General features: G+C 41.7%; 1 protein-coding gene across 2 annotated transcripts in view; it reads left to right on the top strand.

The window, feature by feature from the left end:
- LOC306800889 (ephrin type-B receptor 5) overlaps positions 1-10,871 on the top strand; it is a 65,981-nt gene extending 55,110 nt beyond the window's left edge. For both annotated transcript variants that reach the window (XM_079303335.1, XM_079303336.1), the window contains exons 8-17: positions 730-892; positions 1,619-1,733; positions 4,491-4,546; positions 4,662-4,781; positions 5,182-5,429; positions 6,168-6,383; positions 7,428-7,577; positions 7,726-7,919; positions 8,976-9,131; positions 10,152-10,871. In XM_079303335.1, coding sequence (XP_079159461.1) covers positions 730-892; positions 1,619-1,733; positions 4,491-4,546; positions 4,662-4,781; positions 5,182-5,429; positions 6,168-6,383; positions 7,428-7,577; positions 7,726-7,919; positions 8,976-9,131; positions 10,152-10,260 — 1,527 coding nt within the window. In that variant the 3' untranslated portion in view covers positions 10,261-10,871. The remainder of the gene's footprint in view (positions 1-729; positions 893-1,618; positions 1,734-4,490; positions 4,547-4,661; positions 4,782-5,181; positions 5,430-6,167; positions 6,384-7,427; positions 7,578-7,725; positions 7,920-8,975; positions 9,132-10,151) is intronic.
- Positions 10,872-14,813: the final 3,942 nt, after the last annotated feature.

The following is a 14,813-nucleotide window of genomic DNA, read 5'->3' as shown; positions in this document are numbered from 1 at the left end:
GAGCTGAAGTTTCTAAATATGTTTACTGGAACTGGATTCACTGCAAGTCTGTCATTTGTTTAAGAGAAATCTTGTGTCCCTATTCATGCCTGGACAGACATCTCTGAGAAATTTTATGAGGAGGAATGCACTCTTTCATTTGCTAAGTGGCACATACCTCTTTGTGTGCTGGAAATACAGGGTGGCAAGTACAAATTTGTCCTCCATTCACATCTTGTGACATTCATCTCTTGTGACTGGAGGGGAAGACATGTAGGGCTGTTCAGACAAATACCCATTCCATATTACTGATCTTTCACATAAGAAAAAATCCTTTTGCAGGATTTTGCAGGACTACTATTTTTAAGTGGTAAAAAGGACTGCTATTTGTGATAACTCGTGTAGCAGCTTCCTGGATACAGCTTTGCATGTGTTCTTGCTCCTAGGAAACTACATGAGTGTGGAGTTTCAAGAAGTGAACCACAGGACAAAGTTTCGTCTTTCATTTTTGTTAAAATTGAGAGTTTTTAGCAGAGCTTTGTGGAAAGCCCAGGCCTGGGGGAATGAAAAGCATCAGTGAGGAATGAGTAGTGTACAAGGAAGTAAGGTCTGGAATAGCAGCTGTTGTTGGGAGGCTCTGTAAAGGTTCAAAGAATATTGGGTTGACATGGAAACTGTCATGCCTTGATGAGGAGAGTGAGCAGTGTAGGCAGAAGTTTCACATTCCTTTTTGGTCATTGACATTCACAGGCAGAAGATGAGGATAATTCATTGACCTTAACTAGTGAGACCAACATGGCCACGATACCAAGTCTGAGCCCAGGCAAGATCTATGCCTTCCAAGTGCGCGCTAGGACAGCAGTCGGCTACGGCCCTTACAGTGGGAAGATGTATTTCCAGACTTTAACGGGAGGTGAGTGCTGACATTTGGTGCTGAGGTCTGCACACAATCACCTCCCACTTGCCTGTGTCCCTGAGTGCATTGGCTTATCCTCTGGAGCACTGCTACCAGACCCTCCTACTCAACTTGCATTTCTGTTCATAACTTGCATATGCAGATTTGTTCACCCAGAGGAGCTTCATGCTGTCAGAGGGTATTGTTTATGCTACTGCTGCACTCCTCAGCCCTGCTCCTTGTTGCCTCTGTGCCTCTGACCAGTAGGTGCAGAGTGTGCCAGTAAAAATTTCTTCAGGGGGATCTGGCAGTACATAGCACCATACACTGCTGTAGTTTGACCCCTTACATCTTACAGCTCAAAGCTCTGTGAATGTGTAAAAGATGGGTGGGACACAGGACGCAAAGGTGTGTATGTGCAGAAGCTTGCCTTCCAGCAGGATCCCGATCCTATGTCACCAGCAAGCTGCATTAATAGGGAACAGTGGGATTACAGCCCTGGTGTACAGCTACCCTGTGCTTAAGTGGCCTGTCAGCTGTCAGTGGAGCAGGGGAGGAGAAAGTGGATTCAGAGTGAGCACTGGCTTTTCAATGCAGAGATGGTGGCACTGGAGAAGCACAGTAACTGGGGAGCAAAGGGCTGGTAGGAGTGGAATTATGGGTGAGCTGTGGGTGAGCAGAAGGGAAACTCTGCACAGCACCAGTCCTCTGCATCCACGTGTGCATGTGTGTCTTCCTTGGCAGGGGAGCGCTCGGAGATGGTGCAGGACCGGCTGCCGCTGATCGTGGGCTCAGCGCTCGGGGGTCTGGCCTTCTTGGTAATTGCTGCCATTGCCATCCTTGCCATCATCTTCAAGAGGTGAATTCCTTGACCTGCTCATGTGCACTTCAGACAGTGGAACTTCCTTATCCCCGCAACATTACCCCATCCCAAGGGAAACAGCCTGATCTGCATTTATCCAGATGTCCTTGAGATGCCATTCTCTAATTAAGGAAAGATCCTGCCCCATTACTCCTATCTCAGGAGCCTCTCCTTTGGTAAACCACTCATGTACTTAGCTGATATTTGGCTAGTTAGCAGTATGAACACAAGGAAAGCATTTCAAAGTTGGTACTTGAAAGGTATTTAAATGCATTGCTGTGAATGAGGAAATGTAAATTGAATTTTAGGCAAGCAAGTGAAGAATGAAACAATATAGTGGAGAAGGATTGGTGGAATAAGTATGCATATCCAGTAATTTAGAAGGTGATAAATACTCTTTCACCAAGGACTGAGAGACAAGGGCTCATTTGCTGAAGAATAAAATCTATACAACCCCAATGGTTCCATGGAATGCTAGCTCATAAAATACAGGTTAAAGAAAGCAAATACTGCTTTCCATTTTGGAAAGAATAAAGGACATATAAAAGATTGCAGAGATAATCTGTTGCAGCAAAAACAACAAAAAAAATAAAAAGGACGAATTTTAACGAGAAAAAAGTAAGGGTTGCTATTTTTGTAGAGGTACAAAAGTAAACAATGGGGATTTTGTTATTTGAAGAAAAGAAACAGTCATTACCCACTCCTTGAATTTATTGAGGTTTGAACTTAATCCCCTAGATTGTCAGTAATGGATTTCTGTATCTTTGCTCTACTATGCCTTTGCGCAAGAGGGACTTTTTAGCTTTTTCTGCTGACCTAAAAAAATGTATAAACTACTTAACTTTAGAAAGTGACGTCTAGTTTTAATGATTTCTTTTTTGCTCTCTTCCCTTTTCTACATTTGTTTTCTCCTCTTATGTATATTCTCTTTTAATATTTTTCTTTTTGGAAAGAAAAGAATTATCAAATATTGTTACATTTGAAATGTTGCCTCCTTTTGTTGCTTTGAACTGTTAAAAACACAATTTCTTGTTACAGTTGGAAATGTGATATTATGTGCACAACTCAATAAAGCATATATTTTTCTAAAAAAATAAACCAAACCCAGAATAAGTCAGTATTACCAAAATTGTGTTGTGGAAAGACATTAATGGCATCTGTAAATATACATATGAGGAAATAACATAAAAAATACATTCATTTATACTTTAGGAGTTATGTGCAGTTAAATGACAGTTTTTCAGAAAAAGTGGAGATACCAAATTTCTATTTTAAATCTGTCCTTGATAAGAAAAGTAAGTTTGAAGATTCAGAAAATGAGGAACACCAGATGAAATGAGTAGTTCTTTAAAAGGTTGAACATATGTAGAGTCAAATGCTACAACTTTAACTTGTTTTTATAAATTGTTGGTACACATTTTTCAGACAATATGCGCTGTGAAACACCTATTTTAGTTAATTGTTTTGTTGACTTTTTATATGGAAAACAATTAATTTGCTAGATAACATATAAAAGACATTACTGTAGACCTGGCTTCCAGATTCAACAACAGAGTTAGAGCTCTTAGGTGTAGGCTCCCGTCAAAGCCAATTTCTTTGCACAAGAGAAAAATTTTGGAGGTAAAACTGATTCTGAAAGGAGAATTTAAAGAGATAAGACTGACAAGTAAGAATAATACTGTTAGCTGTTAGAATGTCAGAACTACTTATGTTCATAAAGAAAAATATCTTAATGTTTCATGATACTTTGCCTTCAAATGTTAATTGAATCAGCAGCTAAAAGGTCTCGTGCTGAAACGGCAAAACATGAGTTGACACAAATCCATGCAGACAGCAGGGATACTGCAGGATACTGTAGGGTTTGATGTACAATCTGGTCTAATTAATAGGATGATTGGGAACTAGCATGAAACGTACATTTGGAAAAAAAACAGAACATTGCTTGGAACAAAGGAATTAGCTTGAAAATTTCAAATAGATTTGATGCAAACAAAGAATAGAATTAAACTTCTAAAATAATTAGATTGTGTGGGAAATAAATGATTGAATCATACACATTCAGAAGTAGAATGAAATCTGAGAAATGCCTGTGCTGAGAAGGACCTATGCTTACTGGAAATTAGATGCATATATGCAATAAACCTTGCAATAATAAAGACCATACCTGTTTTGATCTGCATATGCAAAAATCACATCAAGGAACAGATTTCCATCTGTTTGGGTCTGTGTGGTTTGGTTTGGGTACCATACTTACACATAGAATGGCCAAAGTAAATGCTGTTAAATAAAGCCAGGAGGAAAAATAATTGGGGGAGATCTATACATATTAAGCATTAGAGTAAATGGCTCTTAGAATGTTTTTGAAGAACTTAAAAGGCATCAGAGAAGAAGGCATACATTATAATTGAAAAGAATAATTTGTTGGAATTAAATTAAATTAAAATGCAAATTTAGCCTGAATAGCAAGAAAACTTCCAAGGCAGTAGTGTTAAACTGTAATATTCTTTTTCAGAATAGTCTTGGAAGTCCTATCATTTGTCATTTCTAAAGTGGGAATGCCAACAGTGGTATGAAAACCACCACGTAGAAAACAAGCTTGCACTGGTTACCAGGAGATGGGCAGGATCTTAACATTCATTTTTTACCCCTAATTTTTTCAAGGATTCTCTGAGTCTTGCACTGAGAAGCCTACCCCAACATCTGATGAGAGACTCTTGTGTGTGTTTTGACTTTCCTTTCCTTTGTGTCCTGCAGTAAAAGGCGAGAGACTCCATACACAGACCGCCTGCAGCAGTATATCGGTGCACGAGGTAAGTGTGTTTGAGCAACAGATGGCAAGGGCCTGTCTCTTTTCAGGACTCATTAGCACCTGTGTGTCTGAGGGTTTGATTCTGGTGATGTTTTGGGCTGTTTCTCCCACTGCAGGACTTGGAGTGAAGTATTACATTGATCCTTCAACCTATGAAGATCCCAATGAAGCCATTCGAGAATTTGCCAAGGAGATTGATGTGTCCCTCATCAAGATTGAGGAGGTCATTGGATCAGGTAGTGTGAGAATCTGCAGATTACTTAGAGTGCCTTCTTGTTCACCTTGAGACCTGGCTCACTACTGGCCTGAAATGGAGCCATGGATCCGTGGTACATCAAGTGTCCCAGGATATCAAAACCTTCATTTTTTTCCGAAATTATTTTAACCTACTAACCCTTAGATGCTGGATGTAAACCAAGTTTAAAACACCCTTTGTAGACTCAGAACTCCTCATTTGAACCCTGAAGATGTCATAGTCTCCAACCTTCACCAAAAACTTTGTCTTAATCTAAACAGTTCCATAACCCTATTTCTGAGCATCACTCAAAGTCGTCCACAGTAGAATACTTTAGTACATCTGACTAAAACTCTTTCTGTGTTTCCTTACTTGAGGTGTGTTTCTTCCCTCCCTGGCAGGAGAGTTTGGAGAGGTATGCTTTGGGCGCCTGAAACACCCAGGAAAGCGTGAATACATGGTAGCTATTAAGACCTTGAAGTCAGGTTACACAGAGGAGCAGCGGCGGGAGTTCCTGAGCGAGGCCAGCATCATGGGGCAATTCGAGCATCCCAATGTCATCCACCTGGAGGGGGTGGTCACCAAGAGCCGACCGGTCATGATTGTCACGGAGTTCATGGAGAATGGATCGCTGGATTCCTTCCTCAGGGTACCACAGCCATTAACCTCTTCAACTCACTCTGTGCCAGTCTCAGAGCTGATAATTTTGCCTGTTCTTCCTCTTCACTCCTGTCTCCCTAAGTCTTCCAGTGCTATAGAAATGTTAGCAAATAGCCACAGCAAGTGGTTTCAGGCCAACATGGTGCAAATTTTTCCTTTCCAATAATGTTTTTCAGACTTTATTTCACAGAATATTTTCAAGTTTCAACATTGTAATGAAGTAATGAAACTTGCAGTTATTTTTGGATTTCAAGTTTTCTAGTAATGAAACACAAATACGGACAATCTATGTAGTACAGCTGCTTCACTTATCCTTTCTTGCTGTGCTAATTTTGCCACAAATGTTTTGGTAGGTACAATTTGAAGGGCACATGAACCCTTTGAGTAGAACTGCTTAGATGCTATTGTAAAGATCTTAGTAAAAGCAGATTTGTCTGCTCACCTTTATTTAGTCATCTTAGTAGTGAGGTTAGGTGTAGGATGCTAAAGGGGGATGTGGCCAAAAGAGGAGGAAAAGATAACCAGTCTGATTTTATTTGAGGTTCATTGCTTTAAGCCCATCCTCCTTTGTTACTTGTTGTCCTTGAACCTTCAGATTTGGGCTGAAATTAAGATGTGTGTTCTCCAGCTTCATAAATCCACCTCCTTACTGTGCTCTTTGTTAGTCTCCCCTGTTGGGGTCATGTTCTGTGGCCATGAGAGCCTGTGTTTGCCTCCTCCCTTGCAGCAGAAGGAAGGGCAGTTCAGTGTGCTGCAGCTGGTGGGAATGCTGCGGGGGATTGCAGCTGGCATGCGCTACCTGTCAGACATGAACTATGTGCACCGTGACCTGGCGGCACGAAACATCCTGGTCAACAGCAACCTGGTGTGCAAGGTGTCAGACTTCGGGTTGTCCCGCTTCCTGGAGGATGATGCTTCCAATCCCACCTACACTGGGGGTCTGGTGAGTCACTGCTGGGGTGGGAGTTACTGTAGTGTTGACAAATAAAAATTTTTCCTTTCTTCCTCCTTGGTTTGGTGTACCCTCTTTAGTCCATCTTGAGACCATAGAGAAGCCTTCTGTATGTGGAGTGAAGTAGAGCCTTCTATCCTGTGGGCTATTTGTTCCAAAGTAGTAAAAATTAGAAATAACTTGAGTGTCTGAGTCTCTCTGCCATATGAAGGCTCAGTGCTGTTCTTTGTGGTATGACAGTGAATAGGTCAAACCTCACAGTCTGATGTAGCTATTATCTTCCCCCTTTCATTAGCTTTTTATAGGAAGGATAAAGGACTGAAGGAGAGATTACAATCCTGTGCTACCACTCTTTGAAGAAAGAGTTGGGTTATTTCCTACAGAAAAAATAAATGGCCTAAGTGCATTTATGGGCTTACAACCAACCACCAAATGAGCTTATTGCCTATGAAGTTGTGAGACCTGTCACACATACTGCGAAAGGGGTGGGAGTATAACAGGTGGGTTGAAAAAGAAGGGGATGAAGAATTCAATCACTGAAAAATGGAACAATTTTTAGATCCATGCACTTTGAAGAACCAGCACCTGAATGATATTTCATCTTACAGGTCATACCTGCAGTTAGAGAGGTCAAGATGAAAAGAGAAAGGAGTTAATGCTAGCTACTCAGCGTACCTGTCACTGCAACTTGGCATTATTTAATTTATTCTGGATATCCAAATGGTTGTGACTCAGCAGGATTTTGCTATATAGCACTTTCAAACGCAGTAAAGTAATGCTCTGAAAGTATAAAATCATAAGATTGCAGCAGCAAGGAGGCATGATTCTCTGTTTTCATTAATACCTGTCAGTAAAACAAGGTGGAAACCTTGAACATAGTATGAATTTGAACCAGCATTGTTTTCAAGACAGAATCAATCAGACTGTCACTCTGTACTCCAGGTTGTGTTGTGCTTCTAACATCTGGTGTCAGTGATGTTTTCACAAGCAGTCCTTATCTCACTACATTCTGTTTGCTTTCTGTGTGCTTCCCAGGGCTGCAAAATCCCCATCCGCTGGACTGCCCCCGAAGCCATCCAGTACCGCAAGTTCACCTCCTCCAGTGACGTCTGGAGCTATGGCATTGTCATGTGGGAGGTGATGTCCTACGGTGAGAGGCCTTACTGGGACATGTCCAACCAGGATGTAAGTTTTACAAGTGGTGAGGATGTACATCTGCTTTTTTGTCCTGTATCAATTCAAGCAGAAGAAAGCCACACAAACTGAGTGATTGAAGCTCTTTTGTCTTTTATTTTCCCAGTTGTCATAAAGCTTTGTTCTTCTTTTCCTGCAGGTAATTAATGCCATTGACCAGGACTATCGCCTGCCACCACCCCCAGACTGCCCTACTGTTTTGCACCTGCTCATGCTTGACTGCTGGCAGAAGGAGAGGGTCCAGAGACCCAAATTTGAGCAAATAGTCAGTGCCCTGGATAAAATGATTCGCAAGCCATCAGCCCTCAAAGCCATTGGCACTGGGACCAGCAGGTGAGATGATGATTAATGCAAAATAATAGGATTTGTCTATCAGAAGGCATCATGAGGAAAAGAAAGCCATAAATCAGGCTTTATAGTTTTTTTTCTAACCCTCTCATTTGAGACTGGGAACAAACAGGAAGCAGTAAAAAAAGAGAGGAAGCAGGTTGGGAGAACTGTATATCCTGATTGAGTTAATGGGGAGCTCTGAGTGCCAAATGTGATAGGAGATAAATCTCGATGAGTTGCACTGAGGATGAATGACTGAGTGGTCATGGGGAATGAAGGGAGGTGCACATCTGGGTGCAGCAGCACGAGATATTCTGTGATCACACCATATTGTGTGACCACAAGACATGATGAAGAAAAAGAAGACTTTATCGTATGGAGGGAAGGAATTCTCTACATACAAATAATTAGAACTGCAGCGTACATCGCATATTTTCCCAACTGCATTTTGCAGTCTGATGGAACAAGAGGCAGGAGGTCAGCAAAGAAGAAGTCTCTGGAGGGATAAACAGTGCCAAGGTTAGTTGGCTGCTGGGCTGATGACGAAGTTACATCCTGCTGGCCTGGAGGATTTTTCCCTGTGGTTATAAATCTTGTCTCAGTGGAATGTGCTCCACAGCTGAGGGAGGGGAAAAGTATCTAGTGATGCCCCTTTTAGTAAAAGCAGCGCATAAAGAGTGTTATAGCTTTGGAACAGACTCAGATGATGAGGAAAAGAGCAAATGCCATACATAAAACAGTGATCTCTTTGGCCTTTTACTGCAATTCTTTTGTCTGGTGGGTGTTGGAGCTCAAACAACGCACTCATTGTCTCATGGGTCACTGTCTGACCAGAAGAGAACATTTAGGAGAGGGACACCTAGTCACAAAGACAAAAAGGTGTTTAAGGTCTCATATCTCTTTCAGAAACTTTCTCACTGCAGCTCTTTGCCCAGCTGATAGGTCTAGACCAAGGAAGTGTGGAAGGATCTTGGGCAACAAGAAGAGAATGTGCCTGAGAAATTATGGGCAATGGGAAAGAAGAATCAGTTTATTGGGTTGGTTAATTTTCTTTTGCAGACCATCTCAGCCTCTCCTGAGCAACTGCCCTCCAGATTTCCCTTCCCTCAGCAATGCCCATGAGTGGTTGGATGCTATCAAGATGGGCCGCTACAAGGAGAATTTTGACCAGGCTGGTCTGGCTACGTTCGATGTCATATCACGCATGACTCTCGAGTAAGTAGCAGGGCAGGCAGCAACAGATACCACACACTGAGTTTTCCATGCAGAAATTGAAAGCAGTCTGAGAAATTTGCTATGTGGAAAATACATACACATGAAAAAGGAGAGGGAAGTCAAAGCAAAGTAGCTGCTCTTCCTTGCATCCTAATAGGGCCTCTGGACACCATCCATGCTGTAACACACTTGCAATCTGTATCTATGAGAGCTAATTCTGATCCAATGTACATCAGAAAATGTATTGTCAGTGTTGCAGAGAGCCTGTTACATGTTCATGACAGCTAGCACAGATAATAACAACCACTTTTAAGCAGTTGTATAGAACCAGCCACACCATATACTGGGTGGAAGTGTTATGTAAAAGACAGGATCCAGGAAAACGAACATTCTCAGAATCATAGAATGGTTGTGGTTGGAAGGGACCTTTAAAGATCTTCTAGTCCAGCACCCCTGCCATAAGCAGAGACACCTACATCAAATGATGTAGCTCATAGCACTGTCCAGCCTGACCTTGAATGCTTACAGGAATGGGGCATCCACAACTTCCTCTGGCCACCTGTTTCTGTGTCCCACCACCCTTCCTTATCTCCACTCTAAACCTACCCTGTTTCTGTTTAAAACTGCTGCCCCTTGTCCTGTCACTACAGGGCCTGGTAAAAAGTCATTCTCCATCTTTCTTGTAAGCCCCTTTTATATATTGAGAAAGATATTTCTGGAGCCTTCTCTTCTGGATGAACAGCTCCAACTCTCTTTTTTCCTGTAGGAGATCAGCCCTCTGATCCTTTTCATGGCCCAGTTCCACTGCTTCTTTTTGTACCTTCCAAGTTCTGCCAACACCCCCTCCACCCACGCACATTTGTCAAACAAAAGCAGAAGCCTTGTCAGCTGTTTCTCAGACACAGATCAGCACACGCACATATCCATACACACTGATTTGCATCTACAGCAAAATGGACTGAGATTGTTCAGAGCAAGCAGTTCATTTTAGCAACTTCTGTGTCCTCTGTTCTTTTGCAGGGATATCCAGCGTATTGGAATCACCCTGGTTGGTCACCAGAAGAAAATTCTAAACAGCATCCAGCTCATGCGAGTCCATTTGAATCAACTTGAGCCAGTTGAAGTGTGATGTTTACATCATCCTCATTCCACTAGTCTCAAACTCTGGAAAGGTTCTGGGGAAATTCAGAGGGATTTTCAATGTAAGAAAACGATGTCAGTATGCTACTTGAAGACTTAATGCACCAGAGAGTGCACATTACATGTCCTGTTCCATGAACAAAAACAAAGCCTTGCCATATTTGAAAGCAGAACTAAATGACTGGTGACAATTACATGTGGCTGGTGTCATACATTGGGAATGGGTTTGGGGAGGGAAGGTTATAATAACACAGGGCGGAAATGGAATAATGGCTTGGACAGATCACAACCACCTGTTGCCTGTTGTCTGTCAACAAAAGGTATCTGATAACTTTACAAAGTCATCAGCAGGCTTTATTTATGGCTGAGAGCCCAGCAAAGCTGCAAAGACATAATAAAGGCAACAAAAAATTAGCTTTTTTTTCAGAAGAATGCCATCGTGGTGTGAGAAATTTTTCCTCAGATGGAGATGAGCATCAAGCTATCACTTGGTGTGCCAGCTCAGTTCAGAACTGAAGTTCCAGCTAGTGCACAGTATGTGGTAAGCAAAAACAGATGTCACCTGGTAAACAGGTTCAGAGTAAAGGGTTCGAAATTCAATGCTACTTCGTGTGCAGTTCTTGGGTCTGCTTCATGATGGGAATTGCTAATCTTTTGTGCCAGCGTGAGAAACAGTCCATCTCTATTTATGGGACTGCAACAGAATAAATAAATAACAATTCCTAGAATCCATCCTGCAAGATATGCAAGTGGGAAGGGGGAAACAAATAGGTTCTGGTTCTCAGAAGCCCATTCTTGTGAGGAAAGGCATAACCTGTGATACTCCTAAATTCTGAGTATTCAGATCTTGGGTTTTGTTTTGTTCTGAACCCCTTACAATGAAAAGTAGAATGAAAAACATCTGAAACCTTTTGCTGCTGAAAAATAGTTCCTCTTTTTCTCACCCTAGCCATGAGGCAGAGTTGTTTGAATATTGTTTTGAAGAAAATGCAGACATAAGTAGTCAGCTTTAAACAAACAGTTGGAATGTGTGAGCTGAAACTCTTTCACAAGTTTTTGTCAAGAGTGATCAGGGAATGGTACCAGTCCCATAAGTCACTTCAGTCCGTACAGAAGGGATACCAGTGTTCTTGGGGTCAACAGTGTTGTTTGGTACAGGCACATGAGAGTGACCAGAATGGCAGAGCTTATGTGTCCCTTCAAACAGGCTAGTACCTGCCTGTGGGAAAATGTGCTTCGAGAGGGAGCAGAGCTTTGGGACTGTATCTGTGTATCTTTCACTAGGAAGTTGAGCTTGAGAGGAGAATTCATAAACTATACACTTGTCTACCTCATTAACACAGAAGAAAGGAAATGGAAATGGCCTTGGTAAACAAGACCCCAGTTATGATACCCCCTGTGTGTCTAGAGAGGAAATAACCCAAACTGTATTGATCTCTGCTCATCTGTTTGCTCACTGTGAACTAGACATGAACCTCATGTATTTCTCCAGCTGTCAAGGTTGGAACATCACAACTTCTTCACAAACTACTGCTTAATGGATTTAAAGATTCCCTCAATCAACCTAACAAAGACCAAGAAGCCACATTTAAGAGTGATTGAAGAATCCAATAATATGATGGGAGGTGCTTCAGAGTAGTTGGAATAGTCAATGCAGTTCAGACTCTTTGTTACAGCATTAGAGTAATGTTATTCTTAATTTTTTTTTAGCTGAAGAGGGAATAGGAGTGCATTTTTCAAAATATTAAGAAGTCAATATAAAAATAATAAAAGGAAACATGAATAAAGCATTCATGACAGTACAAAGAGAGTGTGAAGATTAAAAAAACACAAATCACATCCGACTAGAGTCCAACCTAGAAAATCTCAGTCTGTGCTTTTTAAGGGGTTTCTGGAAGCTTGTACTACTCACACATCCAGTCACATATATGCTGACTGACTGTCAGCTCCACCCACGGCATCTGAGACAGAACAAGTGTTGTCCTCTTCAGGAAGCATATTGAGCACAAGATGTTGAGGGGAATCTGTGGTCTCTAGCACCTTCCATATATATTCATCAGAGGACAACAGTGCATGTATGCATCTTCATATATGAATGTAATCTAGAAGTTCTGTGTGCCATTTGGGAAACAAGGCAGCCTTTCTTTTCCATACCTTGAATGGTCAGGATTACTTGAGAGATTAACAATCTAGATCGAATTCTGTTGCCTATTTTCAGCCTAGTAGAAACTTACATGCAGAAAAAAAAAAGAATTCTCTCTCTTCATACAATTAATTAAATGGAGCCTTGCCTGAATACTGTTGTGTTGACAGTGAGACTTAGAACTGCACAAGGAACCGGCTTGGCATCACATTTGAGTGCAAATGGGTAGCTCTTTTCTTTAAGAAGTGTCTCCATTCTCTTTATTCCCACTGTGTTCTCAAATTTCAGGCGGTTATTCTGTTACACAGTTTGGGATACAAAGGTTCTCGAGTTGCAATGCAGCTTATGTCATTTGCCATCATGTCACTCCTTAACTGTTCAAGCATGGAGGAAGGGCAGTCATGGCAAAAGCATTAGAAATACCCTGATTTTACTTTTCTCAGTCATCTGGAAGCAGAAATTGTACATTCTGTTTCCACAGTCATCTGGGATGGCCTGCAGTGTAGGAGCACCCCCAACAGGTAGGCATGAAAATGAGGAGGGAGAGGAGTGGACTCACCTAGGCACCTGGTATCTGCCCTTCACCAGAAGAGTGAGAAACAATGTCCAAAAAGTCTTACAGAGCTGTGTTCTTTTCCAGAGAAGCAATGGGAGACTAAGGTTTTATTGCCCACCTTTACTCCATATCATTTCTCTAACAGGCAGTGTACAAGAGTAATGAATAAACTAAATGCACAGGGATTAGTGGACAGATCTTCTAAAGGGTGTTAGGCATTTGTATGAAAGCTCAGAAGAATCATGCCTATAGCTAGAAAGAATATATTTCAAAGATTAATGTCTTTTGTACTTGAACACCAACTTTTCACTGTCTGGAAACAGGAAGAAACTTCACCTTAAGGCAAGCTGTTTTGTAATTATTCCTGATGAGGTTCCTTGAACCTGTCTTTTTGGTGTCTGTTGCTGGACAGCCTCCCAGACAGATAATTGGATCTGCACCAGGATGTCAGTTAATGTTCCATGCTGCCAGAGAGCACGTTGGGCAAGCAAGTTCCCAGCTATGTTGCTTTGGCAGCCAAGTGAAATTCTCAGCCAGGAGCTCCGTGCCTGTGCACTCCTGCCTCACTAAGCCATGGCATGTTTCTGCCAGAAACAGGCCCTGCTCACCGGGGTGTTCAAAGACAAGCACGTAAACTAAGATTTTTTCTTCCATGCCTGAAATTATTTTAAGGAAGGACTCAATGTCAGTATGACTTGCACAGTGATTTCTGTGCTTTGCAGCCCAGTAGCTTCAGTGCATGGATGGGTGAAATGGCTGAAGTCCCTGGTTGCTTCTTTGTGTTTGCTTGTTTGTTTTAAAACTGAAGGGTGTAATCTTAGTGCATGCTTCAACAACACTGTATTAGGGCTAATGGAGGGAGCACAAGCTGCTCAGTGGAGAGAAATGCTGAAAGAGTCTGTCTGTTCAGCACAAATATATTCAGCACCTAGGGCTATCTAGAAAGAAAGAAGCTGCTCTAGCTAGTCCCAGAAAATTCATATGTTATGAAGCTGAATGAAACCTGTGGGTGTGGTGGGAAATGATGAACAGCAAGGAGCTTGGCTTTACTAAACAAAGGTAGAGCTATCCCTACCACTGGATCTTCCTTGGTCATAATTCCAGACAAAAAGTAACTGAGGGCTATTCAAAGTCTAGGTAACCAGCTTGAATCCATCCTGCTTTTGGTACATTTTCTCACCAGCTGGCTACACAATTCTTCTTCATGAAGAATTCATGTCTTCTACGTGAAGTTCATGTCTTCTACACCTAGAGGTGCAGCTAGGCAGTAGATTTGGGTTCAAGACAAAAGTGATAAATTCTGTTCCTGAAACCAGGTAGTGCTAGAGGGGCAGCACAATCAGCTGATCACATGTGTAGTGTGCTAGCAGCTATTCACGAGTATCAAGCTTCCTGAGGATTGTAGATCACACGTAAATTCAAATCTTTGGATATCATGAAGACAGCACGGAGGAGCAAACCTCATTGCTCTACCTAAAAATGAATTTAATCCTTCACTCTTCAAATCTATATGGAAAAAATGGCACCTCTCTCAGAATTTATGTTTTGTTGTGGCATTCAAGGTCATCATGCTCTTTCTGTAAAGCTGTTCCACTTCAGTGTTGCTGAGCAAATGAAAAGCCACTGTGTCTTCTAGACTTTGCAGAGCTGTAACTGGGACCTGTTCAAAGAGGAAACTCTCTCCCTGATGTGCTGAAATACAGAACTGAAGTGTCCTGGTGTGCTGAAGTACAGAACTGACCCCAAAAAGCCTTGGAGCTTAGTTATTTCATTTCCCTTTCCTGGGTGATAAGAAAATTCTCTTCCTGAAATATTATCAGTTGAAACATGCAGATTCATGAAA

Source organism: Erithacus rubecula, assembly GCF_903797595.1.
Source record: "Erithacus rubecula genome assembly, chromosome: 1".
Taxonomy (NCBI): domain Eukaryota; kingdom Metazoa; phylum Chordata; class Aves; order Passeriformes; family Muscicapidae; genus Erithacus; species Erithacus rubecula.
Note: the sequence above shows the minus strand (reverse complement) of the source record. Positions and strands in the feature narration are given on the sequence as shown.